Here is a 21,849-nt window from a genome sequence, read left to right on the forward strand (position 1 = left end):
TGTTTTTTGCCAATTCCTTCAGAGCATCTTCATCACCATAGGCTCTTGATCAGATCATATGTTTAAATTCTTCTGTGTCAGTCAATTCTTTTTGATATAGTGCCTCTGTATATTCCTGTCATCTTCTTTTGATGCCCCTAGGTCATTCAACATTTAGCATCCTTATGCACTGCAGCTTGTCTTGAATTTCTTCAGTTCCTTCAGCTTAATACATGGAAAAAGAAAATATTGCCGAGTGACTTAATCCCTTTTGGTTGTCCAACTCCAGCTCCTTGCACATTTCACTATAATTTACTTCATCTTGGTCTTTTCTTTCTCCTTTGTCTTTGCAGTGACTTTTTGCATTCATATCCTCCCACAGCTCATCTGGTCTTCACTCATTGGTGCTCAGTGGATCAAACTTGTTCCTGAGATTTTTAAATTCTGGGGGGATAGATTAGAGGTCAGACTTTGGTTCTTGTGGGTTTGATTGATTCTTTAGTTTGAACTTGCATAAGAGTAGTTGATGGTCTGTTCCATAGTCAGCACCAGGCCCAGTATTCATAGCTGATATTGAGCTTCTCCAATGATTTTCCGGAGATGTATTCGATCTGATTCCTGTGTAGACCATCAGGTGAAGTCCATGTATATAGTCACCGTTTATGTTTCTTATAAAAGGTGTTTGTGATGAATAGGTCATTGATTGCACAGAATTGTTACCAAGTCCATACTTTCCAACTACTGATCCTTCTTTGTTCCCAATTTTGCATTCCAATCACCCATTATTACCAAAGTATCTTGGTTGCTTGTTTGATTGATTTCTGACTTTGGTAGAAGCCATCTATTTCCCCCTCTTTGGCCATGGTTGTTGGTGCATATATTTGAATGATAGTGGTATTAACAGGTCTTCCTTGTATGCATATTGATATTCTGTCACTCACAGCATTGTATTTCAAGATTTAGAAATGGTCTTTTTAACTATGAAAGTGACTCCATTTTTTCTTCACCTTTTCACCTCTAGCATAGTAGTAGATCATATGATTCTGATTAAAAATTTCTCCAGTGCCTATTATGTCAATATTTATCCATTCCATTTCTTCTTTAACAATCTCTAACTTACATACATTCATACCTCGCATATTATGTTCCAATTGGTAGTGTCTGTTTGCAACTATTCCTCCACCTTTGTGATTCCCAGTGAGAAGGTTCTGCCTCTGGTACTCTAACCTAAATGTGCTCAATTGTACACTGGGTTTTCTGAGACCTGTTATTTCGGGAGTGGATGGCCAATCCTCCTCCCTAGTCAGTCTTAATTGCTTTATTTGACAGACAAGAATTTTGCCCAAAAGAGCTGATGAGAGCTTTGTCATTATTAAGTAACAGATCAAGTTTTGGCCCTACCTGCCACCCTCTTAGGTGCATGTATCTTATTCCCACCCTTACCCCTACCCTGCCAGCATCCAGTTTAATGCCCTCTCATTGCCCCTCAGCACCTTGCACCCCCTGCCCCCAGTCCATCTTGGTTGGAGGCTTTTTGATTTCTCCCAATATTTCTTTTTTCAAGTAAGCATATGTACTTGTAGTGATTACTCAGCTACTAAAGGAAAAGTTGGTGGTTAAACCCACTGTCTTCTTTGAGGGAGGAAAGATGGTGCAGTCTACTTCTTTAAAGATTACGGCTTTAAGAACCCTGTGGGCTGCTTTGTCCTGTGCTGGAGGCTCACTGTGAGTCAAGATTGACTTGAAAGCACATGGCAGCACTTTGTTTACACAAAAGGCAACAGTTTTAAAAATTAGCTTCCTTCAGGCTAATTTAATAAAATGCACCCTACACACAGTCACCACAATCAAGATATAGTCCATTTTCCATCACCCAGAACAAGTCTCTGTGTTTTGCAGCCAATCTCCTTTTCCTGCTTGCCGGATCCCATTAGTCACCTTTCATCTTCTTTCTCTATTTGCCCTTCCTAGAATTTCATACAGTAGATAATCCATTGTATTTTAGCTTCTTTTACTTAGTGCAATATGTTAGAAATTCAACTATGTTATCATGTATGTTAGTACTCTGAGTTGTTAGACATCAGCAATTTGACGTGACTCAGTGACTGAGGTTCAAGATTGGAACCTTGCCCAACCCTGAGTCATCCTCATAATCTCTGCTGTGCTAAGTAGTTACTATGTCAGTCCATCTCACTGAGGATTTTCCTCTCCTTTACTGATCTTTTTCCAAGGACTGACGCCTTCTGATAATATGCCCAAAGGATAGGAAACGAAGTCTCTCTATCCTTGCCTCTCAGGAGCACTTTGGCTTCTTCACGTCTTCCACCCTATATTGGTAAGTCTGTAGTAAGTCTAAAATGATTTCAGAATTAAAGAAAAGTGTGAAAGTAATATATACTATAAACTTGGATGTACAAATATTGGAGTAGTAAACAAATTAGTGCTTTTTTAAGTTCAGCTACTCTCAAGTATGCATAGAACACCTTTAGCAATTTTCTCCAGTTTTAAAAATAACAGGAAAAAACCAAAACAAGTGATTGTTCTTCCATGTATCATTCTAAACACTTTCATGGGTTGTGTAATTTAATCCCTGTCTGGCGGACAATGCTCATGTCTTGTTACAGTCAAAACTTAGAAATGGTGAAGCCAGATCCTAATTTCACCTCTCTCAACAGTTGGCGTTTATCACTTGTCAAGTGTCCTCAAGAATGAGGATGAGGGAACTGTCATTGTTTGCCAGAAGAAATAAGATACAGCTTCCATTTGACAGATTCTTTCACTAAGAAATATTTTAATTTGTTTTATTTTTCAGAAAGATTTTTTTGTGTGTGATTCAGATTTTAGTAGCCTATGCATGCCATAAGATCACATTCACATTTTTGGGAGAAATCCAGAATTCTTTTGGGAACCCAAAGTGTCTATTTGTGGACTTTGAAGGTTAGGGCAGAGTATCCAAAATAGAAAACTGCTTTTGGAGAAGCAGTAGTTGCAAAAAGAATGATTCTGAGTTTCTCCCTTCCTGCATTTACCAGCAACTCATACCAGCTGTATCTATGGCGTGTCTAAACCCCACATGCTCACTTCTGTGACTTTTCTACCACAGTCAAATTTGCCTGTGAATAGCTCAATTGAGGAAATGATAACTGCAGTTCAAATGATGACTCAATAGACGTATGTCCGTTTTCTAGCAGCGATGGAGTCTCAGAGGGCAGGCCGTGTGGGTGGGTGTTGTGCATCGTCTTGATGACTCATTTGACAGCATGCCTTCCTGAGGGGGAAACAGCTGGAGGTGGCTGCAAAGCTCTAGTTCATCTTCTCTCTCCCTTTTCTTTCCTGCTGTGTGGATTGGGGATCCCCCAAGTCTTTGAAATCATACAGCTATGTGAATTACCCAATCTGCCAAGATGCCCAGATCCCAGCGCAGTTTTAAAAAACCAAAACTCCTTTCATTGTAAAGGTCATATTTTTTTTATTATTATTAAATTTTATTAGTTTTAATGAACATTTACAGGGATTTTGGGTTTTCATTCCTTCATTGCTGCACCATTCTCTCTACCCTCCTCCCCAGTTTGTTCTTCTTCCCCTGCCGTCCGAATGTCTGTTTTAATTGTCCAATTGCCACAGTGCTTGTCAAAGCCAGTTCTGATTAATCTCCTTTGGCAGCGTGTCCTTTGCCATTCCCTATCACTCCTCCCTGAGAGAGACTTCACCCTGATTCATAAGGAAAAAGGGATGGCGTATTCTCTTAGCTACTTCCTGCTGAAAAGGGACGCTGTGGGTTTCAGGGTGAAGATCTTCTCTCACTACTCTAAAGGGCCCCTTTGGCAGTAGGAAACACATAGACTATTATGGAGATTGATTTTGGAATTTAGATGCACTGTTATCAATTGTGCTTAGCCATACATGTTCATATCCTTGAAGATGTATCATGGGGGGGTTGCAACCTAGAAGACACAAATTTAACTAACAAGTTATAAGTACATGAGTCAAAAATTATGGAAAAGTAAAAGAAAAGATTCTTTCATTGTTTTACAAACCCTCCCCCAGGTCCCCTCCACCATGTAGCCATTGCTCTAGACTCCTGTGATGACAGAAATACCTAGTCACATATCTCTTTTACACAGTTTTCTCCCTCCTCTGTTTCAGTGCAGTATACATTATTGAACCCATCTTCCTCAGTCTCTCCCCAACCCCGAGGTTAGTCCCATTCTACAACAGTGGCATCATGCAATATTTGTCCTTTTGTGACTGGGACATTTCACTCAGCATAATGTTCTCCAGAGTCAACCATTTTGAATAATATTGCATGAGTTCCTTGTTTTTCAATGCAGCATAGTATTCCATTGTGCGAATATACCACAGCTTCTCTAGCCATTCGTGTGTTGATGGGCACTTAGGTTGTTTCCAACTCCTTGCTATTGTGAACAAAGCTGCAATAAACATGGGTGTGCATAGTAAAGGTCATATTTAATGACTTGTGAGGGGTATGTGTGTGTATAAAATTTCAGCTATTTTTGTCATGTACAACTCAGTGACATTACTTAACCTTCACCATGTTTTGTAACAATCGTGACTATCCATTTCCATATTTTTCCAGTAAATACAGAATCAGTGCCCTTTAACCAATAATCCCTTTTTTCCCTCCAACCATCCCTGGTAACTATTGATAAACTTAGTCTCAATGTGCTTGTCAATGCACTTTATACGTGGAATCATAGAGTATTTGTTCTGTTTTATCTGTGACTTATTTCACCCAACATATTTTCAAGGTGCAAACATGTTGTAGCATGTGTTGGAACTTAATTTATCTTTATGTTTGAGTACTAATCAATTGTGTGTATATACCACATTTTTTTATCCATTGATCTCTTCTTGGGGTTGTTTGCACATTGTGAAAGGGTGTGTGTATGAGAAAAATTGGTGAAGGTATGGAGAAATAGAGAAATGGGTCAGATTGGAAATGGCACAAGTTGAACATAGAATTACCATTATTGTTGTCATGATCCAGAAAATCCCCTCCTCCTGGGTATGAAAAGGACAGAAATCAGGAACTCATAAAAAAAAAAAAGAAAGAAATCAGGAACTCAAAAATCATTACAATACTTTTCACAATGTGCAAACAACCCCATTGTTTTGGTATTCTCTGCTTTCAGCCAGGATCCACTTGATAACTGCAATGATATCCCTGGTGCTACGGCCTCTACTAAACCCTGCTTGAATTTCTGGAAGTTCCCTGTTAATGTACTATTAGCCATTTTTTGGATGCTCTTCAGCAATATTTTGCTTATAATTTACACATTCTGCTAGATCACCTTTCTTGGGGATGGGAACAAATACTGTTTTCTTGTATATCAGTTGGCCAGGTAGCTGCTATTTAAATTTTCTGGATTGGTCAGCCATCCAGGTTTGCATCTGTTTGTTGAAACAGGTCAACTGATAATCTTGTCAATTCCTAAAGTCTTATTTTTGCCAATGCCTTCAACACAGCTTGACCTCGTCCTTTATTTTTTTAAAATTTATTTTATTTTATTACTTTGTGTGTGTTTGTGTACCATCAAATCGGATCTGACTGGAGATTGCCGCTCCTTTTCCAGCAGAGCATTTGGTGGATTTGAATCGTGTGTCTCTGGAATTGCAGTGCCACTAGGCCACCAGAGCTCTCTGACCTCTTCCTTTATTACAATTGATGCTTGTTTATTTGGTACTTAATGGAATTTTTCAATGTCGACCAATTCCTTTTGGTACGTTGATTTATAGTACCCTATAGAATAGATTAGAATGGTCCCATTGGATTTGTCAGGGCTGTATATCTTAGTGGGAATAGACTGCCTTGAACTGTTAGCTTTTTGCCTAGTAGCTAACACTTAGCCTGCTTTGCCCTCAATGCTCCTTATAGTGATCCCTGGAATAAAGTGATACTTTACTGTGGTTTTGATTTACATTTTCCTAATGACTTAGAATATCTTTTTATGTGCTTCTTGGACCACTTGTACTTGGTAATGTCTGTGCATGCTGCTTGCTCATTTTAAAAATTGGGGTCTATTTGTTGTTGACAAAAACTTTTAGTTGTTTGTATGTCTGGCTATATATGTCAGAATCCATAGCTTAAATAAGACATTACTGATTATGAGCCTTTCAGACAGGCTTTTATGGAAAAAGTGTAGAATTTATTTCCTTTAGGAAAAGAGGAAAGTGACAGAAATTAAAAAAATGAATATGATAATAGGAAACATTAAAATAGAAAATTATTTAAGGAATTATTACGGGAGATCAAGTTTGTGGGTTATGGGATCAGGCCTCAAAAGTCAATCTATACTTTATTCCTCAGATATGTTTCCCTATACATCTATTATATACTGCTGCTACTGTTTATTGCTGACAAGTCGAGCAACACTATGAACAAAATACCTTTCTCTAACGTTGTCTAAATTATATATTATACATCTCAAATATTAAGTACAAGAAATACATAGATGAATATGGAAGCTTATTTCTACCAAAAGTAATAGTCACCATTTCGTTTTAGCAAAACCAATCTATTATACTCTTTCATCCATTTATAATAATAATAATGATGCATTTTTAATATAACACGGTATGGTGAGGATTCACACCCATACCCCATCACTTAAAGAGGAGAACTTTGCTAACTTGATAAGAGGAACAATGACTTGTCTTAATTTGTACTCCCATAATATTATAGTGAAGATTAACATTCTTATGTTGACTGTGAACTTATATTTAGCTGTTAGTTTATTCTACTCTGTAAAGTTGGAAATGTTACTAAAGCTAACCTCTGCTTTCAGATGTCCTAAATGATGCTATATTTGATGAAGATCATGATGAGATGGTGATTGTGAAAGACATAGACATGTTTTCCATGTGTGAACACCATCTAGTTCCATTTTTTGGAAAGGTAAGAATTTTTGTTGTTGTTGTGGCCCAGTGTTATGAAAGCTTTAAAAATTAGGATAACTATTTTGAATATCCTTGATATTTAGTGTTAGACAAATATATTTATTTTCAATGAAAGAAAGCAAAGCAAAAAGCAATAAAGAAGCTGAAGGCCCTCTGGGTAGGAGTTTCTTATTAAATACCATGTTCATAGGTTAAACTAGTGAAGTTAACATGACATTTTTTAGTTCGTTGCTGCAGGCTCTGAAAACCTTTGCTTTATTTGGCTAAATGTTTGATCCAAGATGTACTTACATATAACGTGGTAGGATCAGTAATAAATTGCAGAATTTCTTGTGACACATGGTGTATATTATTAGATTTATTCTATTTAGAATCCATTCTGTGTTGGCAGAAATGAATCCAATGCATACCTTTAGATAAGTTCTAAACATCTTTCAGAACATGTAGACATAGAAGTCTTTGATATCTGCATACCTTAAATATACCCACATATCTGAAGTATCATAATTTTAGGAATAATGTTAGTATCATGAACATCTGTATATCAATTAATTAAATATTAAGTATCACATTTGCTTTGAATTTAATTTTTTATAGACATAAAGCAGAAATACACAAAAATGATAAAGGTGCTCCATGTCATCTCACAGATCAAGAACTAGAACATTAGAAGCCCTGGAAACTCCCTTTGTTGCCCCTCCCTAATCCTTAACTCATGCAATACACATAGGTAACCAGTGTATTGTATAGATAACCAGTGCTGTAGTTTTGTGTATTTTCTTCTATATGTGAGTGGAAGGGATTTGCAGTATAACTCTTGTTTCATATCATTTTTCTCCACATTATAAGAGTCATTCATTGTTATTACCTGTCATTGTAGCTTGTTAATTGTCATTTCTATGTGTATTTCTACTATAAGCATTCTATAGTTTGTCTGTTTTGCACTTCATAGACATTAGTGTTCTTTTTAAAAAAAATACAATTTATTAAGCATAAACATAGAAGAAATACAAGTTACTACATGTCCAATTCAGTAAGTTGTACAACCGTTTGCAACATTCGAATCCACCTTTTAATGAACATCTGCAGAAATTTTGGACTTCCATTCATTCATTGTTGCACTTTTCTCCCAGCCCACCTCTCCCCCTAATTTGCTCTTCTCTTTGAAAAGTAAAAGAAAAATACTGTTATACAATCCCTCCCCTCCAGTCTACTCCATTGTGCAGCCTTCATTCTGGAGCCCTGTAATGACAATAATACCTAATCATATATCTCTTTTAAGCAGTTATCTCCCTCATGTTTCAAGCAGTATACATTATTTATCCCCTCTTTCTCAGTCTTCCCTCAACCTTGATTTTAGTCTCATTTTACAACAGTGGCCCTATGCAATATTTGTCCTTTTGTGACTGAGCTATTTTGCTCAGTATAGTGTCCTCCAGGGTCACCCACTTTCTATACATGAGTTCCTTGTTTTTCTTTTCTTTTTTAAATTATTATTAAATTTTAGTTTTAATGAACATTTACAGAGTTCCTTGTTTTTCAATGCAGCATAGTATTCCATTGTGTGAACATACCACAGCTTCTCTAGCCATTCGTTTGTTGATGGGTTGTTTCCCCACTCTTTGCTATTGTGAACAAAGCAGCAGTAAACATGGGTGTGCATATATCTGTTTGGGTGGCAGTTATGGTCTCTTTAGGGTATATTCCCAGTAGCGGAATTGCTAGGTCAAATGGTATTTCTATTTACAACTTTTTGAGAAAGCACCATACTGCCTTCTATAGTGGTTGCACCATTTTATACTCCCACGAACAGTGAATAAGGGTTCAAGTTTCTCCACAACCTTGCCAGCATTTGTGGTTTGTTATTCTGTTAAATTTTGCTCTTGTTACTGGGATGAGATGATATCTCATAGTTTTGTCTTTGTACTATTTCTGATGATACTAATACAAGTATTATATCGGTGTACAGATGCATGTATTAGGATGTACTGAGGAAGAGAATAACAGAATCATAGCATATACTCATATTCAGTTTCTTTATAAATTCCGCACATTAACTGATGGTGCCACGGGACCTTACGTCTTTTTGAAAGGTGCCATCAGGTCAAGTCTGAACCCTGTCCTGTGCCATCCTCATAATCCCTGACCTACTTGAGCCCATTGCTGCAGTCTGCCAATCCACCTGGTTGAGAGTCTCTCTTTTTTTGCCATCTCCCTGCCTCCCAAGCATGATGTTCCTGTCTAAGAAATAGCGTCTCCTAGAAACATGCTCAAAGTGTGAGATGAATCTTTAACCACTTTCTAAGTGGTTTATTTAATACAAAATTATTTTCTACTGTTTTACTTACCAAGTTCATATACATTGTTTTTCACACTGGATCTTTCTCACTTTTTTAACCCACCTCTTCCTCCACCCATCAAATTGTGAGACTTGTGTTTAACAGTCTCCCATCCCGGCATATCCTCACCCTTCTGCATCTCCCCTCCCCACCCCCACCCCCTGAGAGCCTCATACTAGTACTACATAAATGGTCTTATACAATATTTGTCCCTATAGGACTGAGTTAGTTCACTTAGCATAATGCACTCCAGTTAGATTAGGGTTTTGATGCACACAGGCATCTTTCTAGGCATTTTTCTAGGATCTCCTTCGTGTTTTTCTATGTTTGCAAACCATAGATTAGGTCCTTTTTTATTCTATTTTTCCCCCCTCTAGGGATTTTGGTTTACCCTTAAATCTAACCCATTTTGAGTTGGTATTTGTGTATAGGGCAAGATGTGGATCTGTCTCACTCTTCTGGAGGTAGAAAAAGTCCAGTTTTACCAATACCACTTGCTAAAGAGGAAGTAATTTCTCCATTTAATGAATTTGCTTTGTTAAAATCAATATCTGCTCTTTTTTTATTTTCATGTAATAATTTCTTTACATTATGTTTCATTCAGTGCTGTCGTTGCTTGTGACTTATAGCGACCCTATGTATGAGTCACTAAGAGTTCACTGTTGTACATTGTGTTTTATACAATCATTTACTTGCATTGTATTTCATACAAGCATTCCTATTCTATTTTACATTATTGTTAAAAATTGGTTTGCTTACACGAATGTAAGTTGAACATTTCAAATGGGACAGAAGTCCTTGCTGCTTTGGGAAAGTTTTAATGTTCCAAAACTTCTAACTTGGAATATTAACTTTTAGGTGTTTATTTTCTCTTGCTGATAGCAGTGTGATGAGGTGGGATTCTCAAACTTTTAAAGCATAGCACTGATGGTGGTGGTTGTTATGTGCTGTCGAGTTACCTGCGACTCATAGGGACCCTATATACAACAGCTTTGTGGTGGGGCTTTTAAGGCCTTTTTGGTGGGTGAAATGGCAATGTTTTTGTCCTTCATGGAGGCTCTCCTGGATATATTTTAATGTTGCTGCAGGATCATTTTCATTTTCTTAAGAATCATGGTCTAGTGGCTAAGGATCTGTACTGCAACTCAAAGGCAGGCCTTTCAAATCCATCATCTCAGCAGGAGAAAGATGGGTATCTCTTCTTGTGCAATTTACAGCCTCTTAAAAGCTGCTAGAGGGTCAGCTATGCATCGCTTCTGACTTGACAGCACACAACAAGAATAGAGGAAAGACTTTCAGATTTGTATCCAACGTAACTGCACCTGAAAATATTCAGATTGTCTTTTAATATATTTCCTTTTTTCTATATTAATGTAATTTCAAAATGTCTAGATAATGTGCTTAATTTTTTAAGTCTTAAAGCTTAGAGAATTTTTAAAGATGTATTTCATTGTGATGAACTCTATATTTTCACTTAGCTTATAATTTCTCTGTTCTCTGAAGGTCCATATTGGTTATCTTCCCAACAAGAAAGTCCTGGGCCTCAGTAAGCTTGCGAGGTAAGTTTAATCTGGAAATTACATTGCTATTTAACACGTAGTTAAGGAGACAAAAAAAAAATCTCAGGGTCTTGAAACACAAATGTCATTTTCTTGTCACTCTCTGTTGCCTGCTTCAATCTCCGCCTCCCTCTTCTTCTTATTATGACATGTTCTTGTTCTGTATCCTGTGATAGTTACAAGGGGTGACTGGGGGGAGGGGAGAAGTGGTTGAGGAGTAACTAACCCTATTATAAGCTATTAACACATTCTTCCTTAATAATTTGGTACTAATTAATAATAAAATCTATCATGCTGGTGGTATAGTGTATAGTGTGTTTACTGCTAACCCCAGACGTTTTTGGTTCAAATCTACCAGCTGCTTCATAGGGGAAAATAGGCAGTCTCTTCAGAAATCCAGTGGAGGGTCTTGATGAATTGGACTCAACAGCATTAGGTTGGGTTAGGTTTTATTAAAATGTATTATTCTTACTGTCATATTTGGAAGCAGACGTGGCATCCACTTCCTAAACAGCATGCCTCTGGAAACTCAATGAACTTTGATAAATGTTATAGAAAGGCTTCAGGCCTTTTGTTCATAGGGTCACTATGAGTCATGCTCTACAACAACATTAGAATATGGTCTAAGTAAAAATAGTGTGCTTGCTGTGCAGACTACTTTAAGCCCAGTCTCCTGGCCCCTTTTTCTAGGATTGTGGACCTGCCTTTCCAGGACTGCTGATGTCTGTAACAGACTGTCCAAATATAAAAGGCAGATTGGATTTCTATATTATATGAAAAAACTTGTCTTCAATATGGACTGAAGCTCAACATGAAGACAAAGATTCTCACCACTGGGCCAAGTTTGTCTTGATGCAAATGGAGTTCTCTAGAAGACCTTAGAAGGAGCTTGGCTGATCTAGTGGGCAAAGAGTTGCACTGTCAACCAAAAGCTAACAGTTCAAATCCACCAGTGTCTCTGAGGGAGAAAGATGAACACTCTTCCTGTGAGATTTATTGCCTTTAATAACCTACTGGAGGGGTCAGCGATGAGTTATGACTTAAGGGCACTTAGCAACAAAAACAACAAAAGACCATGAAGTTCTTTAATGGCACAAATTGTAAGGTCCTCAGTTGCAAATTAAAAGCATGGCAATTTGAAACTACAGAGGTATTTGGGAAGAAACTGTAACTAGACTCTGAAAACCCTATGGAGCACAGTTCTACTTTCACTTCCGTGAGTCACCATGAGTCAGATGACACAGAAACTACTTTAGGGTTTTTGTTGGTTGGTAGAAGACCATGCTGTGAATGCAATGGATAACATTTTTTTTTCTCTGAATGTTTACTAAGCAGCCAGAAGGTGACATACACCATCCCCAAGTCCCAGCCCCTGAGCAAAGCAGGTTGGGAGAAGAGCCTATAGACCAAAGAGAAACTAGAGCAAAGGGCTTGGCAAGATGCTTGCTCCTATCCTTGGTCTAGCTGCCCCAGAACTAAGGGAGGGCCAGAACAAACAAGCCACTCCCATCCAGATTAGATGAGGCCAGTTGGCCTTTGGATACCCCAGGAAGAGGTGGTGGCAGCAGCAGCGGCTTGAGGGATCCCTCTATAATTCCACACACTGGGTCATCTGTGCAGGATCAGATGTCGCAATGGATAACATTTTATGGGAAGTGGATTATAGAGGGATCCGGTGAGATCATGATGGGAATAATAATAATTTTGAGTAGGTTAGAGAAAATAACTCAAATAATCATGCTTTTGTGAAACAATACAAAGAAACTGATTATTGGGCTAGGGATTTGTCCTCCCACTAATAGGATTAAAGCTTTTTTAAAAAAATGGAGGACTTAACCAAAGAACTGGGTGTATGTCAGTTACTTAAATGAGCTGCTTATTCCTTGTAAGAAGAAAGAATATTCAGGGAATGAAGGATAAAAGACAAAGTTGAGCATCTTGACCAAACTTCACTGTTCATTTTAATCTGGTGTGTGAAGTTTGCTATATTCTTGACTTTAAACGAATGACCTTTCAGTGCCAGTAAAGTCAAATATCAAATAATAGAGCCTTAAGTAACAAGAAAATGCCAGAAGTGAGTTGATTAGGTTCAACATGGTAGAATTCTAGAGTAAACTTATCTTGAAAGGAATTCTTTTGTTGCTGAAAATCTATTTACCAAGTATTATGGTTGTGGGTTTTTGGTATTTTTTTTTGGAGGGGGGTTGCCTTAGAGTAGTGGCATGAACGTAATTAAATCTTGAACTTAGAATTTTACAGCCTCTAAGTAGCCACAGTTAATCTTTTTGCTGAGTAGCTGCTGTGTAAGGGCCCAGTGTCAGCTCCTGTGTCACTTCCAGAGAAGTCATATATAGTCACTACATTTAAAGGGACTGACAGTACAGGTGGTGAGTAATTTCCACAGAAATGCCTGGTTGGGAGCTCCCTCTTAGGAGGATTGATAACTGCCATGGACAGGATTAATGAGGTCCACAGATGGAGTAATAAACCAAATTCTACATGAGGCGAGAAATTCCCATGTTGTGTGCTGAGTTGATTCTGACTTACAGTAACATAATGGATGATCTCTCTCTATGTTCTGCACTGTGAGGTGCTTTTTATTTATTTTTTTAAATACACTGTGAAATAAATGTCCATGTTCCCTTTAGTGGTTTCTTAGTATTTAATGCACAACTACATTCAATCAGTCTTTGATACAGATAAGGACAGTTTGCGTTTTGAGACCCCTGCCAAAACAAATCAAAATACCAACAACCCAACAAGACTTTCATTATTAAATAAGGAACACAAGAATTAGGTTTCTTTAAAAAATAAAGACAAAAAGAATAATCAAGCAAGTATTGTGGTTTGATGGGTTTTGTCTGAATCTTAGAAGCTTACAGATGGCAAAGATAGAGCTATTGGTTTCTGCTCATCTAGATCAAAGGAGAAAGAAACCAAAGTAAGCAGAAACAAGTCAGGGCAAATAATCTACATGTGCCCTGAGACTAGAAGAACTAGATGGTGCCCAGTTGTCATTACCGTTGTGTTCTATTAAAGGCCACAAAGGAAAGACTGTGATAGAATTGGGAGCAGGGATATAAAACAGAACCTCAAATCATTGAAAAGGAAAGAACAAATCTAGACCAACTGGGCTGATTGGAATGCAAGTCTTAAAAGTATTGTCATGCAATACTCTTCAAACTTTGGTCTAACACCCGAGGTCTTTCTGATAAAAATCACATTGGCTCAAAACACATCACCCAGAAGTATTCTGCTCCTTTCATGGATCTAAACAGGTTTATTCTGTTTCAACTCTTTGGTAATAACTTGCATTTCTAGCCTAGATACACTACGTTGTTTAAAACCAGGAATGATGTGCTCCAGGGTTGTATCCTCTCTCCATACTTAATCTTTATGCTGAGCAGATAATTCAAGAAGCTAGAGTCTATGAAGAATTTGGCATCATAATCTGAGGAAGACACATCAACAACTTGCGTTACATGCTTGTTGTGCTGCAGAAGATCAAAGACTAGAAGATCAAACACCTCAACAAAATGTCAAGAAAACAAAATTTCTCACCACCAGGCCTATAGGCAACATTATGATAGATGGAGAAAAGACTGAAAAGGTCAATGACTTCATTTTACTTAGATCCATAGTCAACTCACATGGTACTAGCAGTCAGAAGATCAGGATACATATTGAGCTGGGAAAGTCTACGGTCAGGGACCTCTCTAAAATACTGAAGAGCTGTGATGTCAGTGTGAGGACTTTGGTATGCATCTGTCAACTGGACAGTGACTAAAGATGACTTGTGGTAATGGAGAAGAGCGTTGAATGTCCCATGGAATGCCAAAGGGACAAACAACTGTCTGGGAGAAAATATAGCCAAATATAGCCCCTTGGAGGCAAAGATGACCAAGTTTTATCTTCCATCCTTTGTGCATGTAGCTAGGAGAGGTTGTTCCTTGGAGAGGGATGTCCTGCTTAGAATGGAGGGTTGGTGAGAGGAAGAAGGTCCTCAGCCAGATGGATTGACACAGGTCAGAAATGAGGTGACACAGGATAGGACAAGGTTCAAATCTACTGTTCATAGGTTTGCTTTAAGTCATACTTGACAGTACTTTAAAACAATTGCCACCCTTGGTATACTGAAACAATCTATCTTATTAAATATGGATTTAGTATATGTGGAGTGGAAATGCAAATTTCCAGCAAGGGGCTGAATTAGAATGAACCAGTTCAATGCCTTGATTCCATTAAACCTTCAGTTAAATTGTCAACTACAGACTAAGGTGCATCTCACCCAAGGTATGACAAGAAAGCACAAAACCCTAAACAAATCTGTCTTAAAAGAAATGTAACTAAGAATGTTCCTTCGAAGTGAAGTTGATGAGACTTCATCTATTTTGGGCACACTATCAGGAGAGGACAGTTCTCAGAGAAAGACAGCCTGCTTGGTAAAGGTGGAGTCCAGAGAAAAAGAGGAAGACTCTCAGTGGGTTTGATTGACACAGTGAATGCAGCAAATGACCTTAACACAGTGACACTGCTGCAGGCTTTCTACGAGTTGGAGTTGATCTGTGGCACCTAGCAACAACATGTGATTACTTCCAAAGTAGAAAAGATGTAAGTTCAATACTTATTTGTCTAACTAGAAAAAAGAAAACTAAAAATAAGAAGTTATAATTCTATGAGTTTAAGGGTGTACACCAGGGATGTGTTCTATCTCCATACATTTTCAATCTATACAGAACAGATGAGGAGAAATGTGGCATCAGGATTGGAGGAAGACTCATCAACAATTTGCATTATGCAGATGACACAATCATGCTTTGTGAAACTGAGGAGGACCTGAAGCGCTTGCTGCAAAAGGTCAAGGACTGCAGCCTTCAATATGGATTGAAGCTCAATATCAAGAAAACAAAGATTCTCATCTCTGAGCTGATTGGAAGCATCATGATAGATGGTGAAGAGATTGAGATTATTAACAGCTTTAGTTTGCTTGGCTCCACAATCAACACTCTTGGTACCAGCAGCCAGGAAATCAAAAGATGAATTGCATTGGGAAAGTCTGTTGTAAGAGACCTCGCCAAAGTACTGAACATCAATGATGTCAGTCAAGAGACTGAGGTGTGCCTGATCCAGGCCACAGTCTTTGCAATTACTTGCTGTGCATCAGAAATGACTAGGGATGATAGAAGAGAATTGATGCCTTTGTGCTGTGTTGTTGGAGAAGATTATTGACTACACCATGAACTGGCAGCAGAAAAAAAAAATGGGTTCATCCTACAGAGGGTGAGACCAGGCTACTCCTTGGAGGCAAGGACTCCGAAGCTTAATCTGACATACTTTGGATGTGTTGCAAGAGGGGACTATTCCTTGGAGAAAGATGTCATGCTTGGGAGGGTAGAGGGACAGCGCAAGAGAGGGAAGACCCTCGATGAGATGGATTCATTGACTGGGATAATGGGGGTAGGTGTGTCAGAGACAATAAGATTGGCTCAGGATAGAGCAGGGTTTAGGGCTGTAGTACATAGGGTCTCTATGAATCACAGGTGACTTGACAGCACATAAGAACAACAATATGAGTTTAAAGACCATAGTAGACCCTCAGTAAAATATGCATTATTGACCCTCCTCTGCCAGTAGGCAGGTACGGTGGTAATGGTAAAATATTATAGCTATTCTTGTAAACTCTGACTCAAAACAGGGGTGCTCAGTATTCTCACGGTTATCACATATCACATATCTTATCAAGGAGAACTTTTTTTATCAAAAAAGAAATACCAGAAGCAAAACCGTTACTACTTTTTAAAAAAATTATGCCACCTGCCTCGTGGCGGGTTCTGGGGCAGAATTTTCTCCCATTTGAGAGACCCACGATTGATTCCCAGTCAAAACGCCTCAAGTGTAGCCATCTTTTAACTCTCAGTGGAGGCATGCATGTTACTGTGATGCCAGACAAGTTTCAGTAGAGCATCTTGACTGAGAGTAGGAAGAAAAGTCTGGTGAATTCCCCAAAATTATCCACTAACTCTTTGGATCACAATTATCGTCTTGTTCTTGGAGTTGCCATGAGTTAGAGGATGACTTGATGACAGACAGCTAACAGTAAGAAAGAGGGCCTCTTTCACAGCATACATTGTGGCCTACTGGCAAGAAGCTGCACTGCAATCTTGAAGGCCCATGGTTCAAGGCCACCAGCTGCTCCGTGGGAGAAAGACAACCTCATCCCATGTCATTAACTACCTCTGAAAACCTATGAGTTGGTTCCAACTCTACAGTACACAATAAACAACTTTGAAAACGATTAGAAATAAGGTATACAGTAAAAGCTTGAAAACCAAAATACCTATGGGTTTTTGGCTTTTTTTTTTTTTAAAGATACATGTTTATTTACTTAGTTCAAATGCATTGTTCTCACCATATCTTTCCCATTTTGTTCCTCCTCCTCCACCAAATTGTCGGACCCTATGATTAACACCCCTCTCATCCCATCCTCACCTCTCTTCTTTGTTTTGCACTCAAAATGAGGGGGGAAGGTAGTTGTAGTCCTCCATTATTTTATTATATAACACCTAGGGATACAACAAGATTCAGGCTGGCTCCACCTTCAGGGAGTTCGTGGTTGAGTGGTAAAGAGGTTGGTGCACTTTGCCTTCACTTTATTAGCTGTAATAGATACGAAGGAGCAGATTCCATTTTATCAGAGGGGCATAGTGGAGGGAAGAGCCAGAAAATCTCACTGGGGAGATGATCCCTAAATTAAATTATGATTTTTTAAAAATTTATGACTTTTAAGGCCAATTTTTAAAGACAATATCCCCATTACCTTGGTAGTATAAGATTCCTTGCCAGTGAAATGGGAATTGTCACCCTCAGATGGGTAATTCTCATGGCCATTTTGACATTTTGAATAGTAATGAGAATTCTCAAAGAGGAAAACTTGTTCCATGTCAGATGTTATTATAAATGGAGGTCAGATTATTTTTATTTTTGGGATTAATCATACTAATCATAATAACTAGTAGTCTCACAGGATTCACTTTCAACAGTTTATGGTTAAATTGTTTAATCATAAAATTAAAAACTTTTTATTTTCTAGGATTGTGGAAATCTATAGTAGAAGATTGCAAGGTAAACTTTCAAAATCTTTTTCCTTCAGAAAAACATTTTTATAGAAAACCTGTTTTACATGAATGCCTTAAATTGAAAATAAGAACAATATGAAACAGTCTTTTGTGTGTGAAAGCCTCTAAATTGGCTTAATTTGCACTTTTCAACATTTTTATGCATATACCAGTATTTAAAAATTAATTTTTTTATTATATTTAAACACAAATGGATCCACATTATACATTCTGGATTACAGACTCTCTTTTCCTTATATTTTTTTCCACTTTAAAAATCTTAGTCTTCTGTTCAAAGCCACCAGATGCTCTGCTGGAGAAGGAGGGGCAATCTCCTCCTGTACCTGTCAGATCTGATTTGACGGTACACACACAAAAATAATAAAATAAAATTAAATTAAAAATCTTAAAGTCTTTTTTTCATAAAAACTACTTTACTCAATTTGATGAGTGTTGACATTCCATTGTATGGCTGTGCTTTGAGTTGGTTTAATTAGGCTGAGGTGTCTCTAGCACTTGCATTGCATTTGAATGAAAAAGGTGAGGACCTAGGCTGGGATTTCCTTGTGGCCCAGTCATCCAACCCAGCAAACTTATGAAAGCTGATGGATCTGGGGTATTAAATGTCACAAAAGGCTGTTTTTCAAGCTTTGTTATATACTAAGGGAGTCCTGGTAGTGTCGTTTGGGAATGTGGGAGAAAGATGTGAAATTTCCTCCCCTGCAGTTTATAGGCATGGAAACCTGCTAGAGGGTCAGCTATGAGTCAGTTCTGACTCTGTGACAGTGAGTCAGTGTGAGAGAGAGGAAATAAAGGTCAGTGGTTCTAAGCCACCAGCCACTCCTCAGAAGAAGATGTGGGAGTGCTTCCATAAAGAGCTGTTAGGTGACAGTGAGTCAGTCACGACTCACAGTGACCCTATGGAAAACAGATCTGGACCTTGCCCTATCCTGTGCCGTCCTCAGTCTCTGTCATGCTCAAGCCTATTGTTGCCAAACCATCTCATTGAGGATCTTCCTCTCTCTTGCTGACCCTCCACCTTTAGGGAGAGTTTCCATCAAGGGTGTAACACTGAAAGCCCCTTGGGACAGCTGTCAATTATTCTGAAAGTCAATTTGATGACAGTAGGCTTAGTGTTTTGTTTGTTAGACTTTAACAATGAGTTTGCTGTCACATCCACAGTTCAGGAGCGCCTTACAAAACAAATTGCTGTGGCCATCACAGAAACCTTGAGACCTGCTGGAGTCGCAGTGGTGGTTGAAGCAACGTGAGTTCATATCTGTTTCTAACAATGTCTTACCGGTGGAGGGAAGATTTTGCTTATTGCTGCTTGTTTTTTCTAGCAGTGGGTGATGTTGCCCGATTGGCATCATCATTGTTGGGTTTCTTTCTCTAAGTGCCAAGTCCTTTTACCTTTCATTCATGGTGTGTCTGTAGGAACCAGGTAAGGGAGACTGCAGGGTTAGGGTGTGAGGGTTGTGACCGCATAGACAGTCCTAAGCTTAGGTGTTACAGTTTGCACAATGAGTAGCATTGCATGTCTCCTCTTGATTTTTTTCCTTTAGCTCTTTATTGTTCCAAAGCTAGTTTTAATATTTCACATATTTAAAAAATAGAGTTCAGAATCAAGTGAGGAAATTTCTTTAAATTGGGATGCATTTTATAAGACTTGCCCATGCCTAGTCGGCAACATTTCTGTCCTGCTAGCATGGCATTGACTTTGTCCTGGGTTTTCTAACTTTAGTTTAATGAGACCCACTGTTGTCACTGTCTTCCTGGGAGCCCAGCATACTTGCAGCATCATACTGACTTGGCCCGGAAGGTAGATCCAGTGGGTTTCCTTCTACATAGAAATTGTCAATCTCTATACATATTTTGCTTCATTTTCACCCAGGATGAAAATTCCACTCTTTCTCTTTCGCTCGTTGCATGAAATACTTGACCACTGAAAAGAATAAGACAAAGAAGCTTAAAAAGAAGGTGGAGGAGGGGAATTAGATCCAGGTTTGCTAATAAATACCATCTTGACACACTTGATAACTATGAAATGAATGTTTTGGTCCATTTTTTGTTTTAAAAATCAAACGAGCGGCTGTCTACCCCTTAATCCACCTTTGCTGTCTTGTTTTGTAGACACATGTGTATGGTGATGCGCGGCGTACAGAAAATGAACAGCAAAACTGTGACCAGCACAATGCTGGGCGTGTTCCGGGAAGACCCAAAGACACGGGAAGAGTTTCTCACCCTCGTTAGGAGCTGAGCTACGGTGTATGCCGTGCGCTTGGCAGACCCACTGCTGGTGCCATTGTTAGTCTGGTCTGAGTTGTTTGTACAGTTCGTTTTCAATTGTTACATATGTGAACTTTCTTCCTTGTCACTAGCTGTGTTTAAGCATTATTTATAGCAAGTCAGATAAAAGTAATTTATAAAGAGGTGAGCCCTCTATTTTATTTTTGTCACTTTTCAGTGGTGACATTACAGTGAACTGCAATATAGGATAAATTCCAGGCACAAAATCACTGCCATTCTCATAACCCCAGGGTTGCAGGGAAGGGAGAAGAATTAATACTTGCTGAAATAGTCTGCAAATGTGACACAAAGGCATAGCAGTGTTGGGAATTAAAGCAAATACACTGGTTTTTATTAAAACGGAAAGTGCTTCAGATAATTTATATACAGTGTGCAACATGGATCTGTGAGTTCAAGTCCTACGGATTCCACTTTAATGATTACTAAACCACAAAAATACATTTATTTTTAAAATACCAAGTTACAATATTAGTCACCAGTTGAAAGTCATGGGATATCTCTGTGCTTTGGATTTTACTGTGAGTTAAGAAGGCACCGTATCTACCTTCTCTTTTTTAGCTCAAGTACAGGAAATTGGTTCCTGGAGTTGTTTACAAGTGTATTCTTATGTCAACATACATGAATTTAGATAACTCTCTGTGCCTTGATGAGAATATCAATTTAGCATCTAGAGACCTTTGCCTTTCTTTAAAAGCCATTGCTTTCTAAGACTTAGTATTAACATTGCAAGTTATCAGTCCTCATAGTTTTTGAATTTCCGTGGGTATTTACTTTGCGTGATCTGTGTAGATGCCTTAAGACAATTTTTTTTAATCTTATCAACTATTTTTCTAAGTATTTAGAGACATTTTTGAGGGTGTCCATATTTTCTGGACCTGCTGAGCCATAGCTTCCATGAGCATGAGAGAACGGAGAGTGAACTGCATTTTGATAATTGTCCACTGCTTAATGAAAGCTAGATTATTGGTGTCTGTGAGGTGCCTAGATGCCTGCAGTGCTGGTTTTCCATGTGGTCCCTGTGGGTTTTCCCTTCAGTGTGCAGGCAGTATAGGTATTTTAGTCTAGGAAGCTGTTGCCTTATTGTCTTAAAATTTCCTTCACTGGGGCAATGTGGGCCAAATAAAACAAAACAACCCCTGAAAACACACACACACACACACACACACACACACACACACACACACACACACACACACACACTCTGTCACTCACGCACACATACTCTCGCGTTCTCTCTCTTATTTGGTTGATACAGTACTCTTCAGATGTATCCCATTACCTTTCAATTGGTTTAAATTTGGAAGTTCTGTCTTCTCTGTTTCTTCGGTGCTCATTATAGCTTATGATGGGGCATGATGGCAAAGGGATATTTTTTGAGGGGGAAGGAGTTAATTCTTCCCTATCTCCAATATTTCCTAGTTTTTCCTATATTTTGAATTTGTAAAGTAGAATATTGGTGGGTTTTGAGTTCTTTTTAAAATCTAACACAGTTTAAATGTTATTATGCATAATATGTAGACATTTGGAGGTAAACTTCTAAGCACTCAGTTCATGTTTGGTATAAGTAAAGTGTGACTTAGAGGACCAAAGAAACTGTTAGTTATCTATATCTTTCTGAGATTATTTCTA

The 21,849-nt window shown here is 38.3% G+C and overlaps 1 protein-coding gene across 1 annotated transcript in view; it reads left to right on the plus strand.

Moving 5' to 3' along the window:
- GCH1 (GTP cyclohydrolase 1) overlaps positions 1-20,327 on the plus strand; it is a 39,311-nt gene extending 18,984 nt beyond the window's left edge. Inside the window, exons 2-6 of the mRNA XM_006894343.1 lie at positions 6,786-6,895; positions 10,740-10,795; positions 17,886-17,917; positions 19,093-19,177; positions 20,044-20,327. Coding sequence (XP_006894405.1) covers positions 6,786-6,895; positions 10,740-10,795; positions 17,886-17,917; positions 19,093-19,177; positions 20,044-20,170 — 410 coding nt within the window. The 3' untranslated portion in view covers positions 20,171-20,327. The remainder of the gene's footprint in view (positions 1-6,785; positions 6,896-10,739; positions 10,796-17,885; positions 17,918-19,092; positions 19,178-20,043) is intronic.
- The last annotated feature ends 1,522 nt before the right edge of the window (positions 20,328-21,849 follow it).

Source organism: Elephantulus edwardii, unplaced genomic scaffold (genome assembly GCF_000299155.1).
Source record: "Elephantulus edwardii isolate Elephantulus edwardi_28Jun2011 unplaced genomic scaffold, EleEdw1.0 scaffold00140, whole genome shotgun sequence".
NCBI lineage: Eukaryota > Metazoa > Chordata > Mammalia > Macroscelidea > Macroscelididae > Elephantulus > Elephantulus edwardii.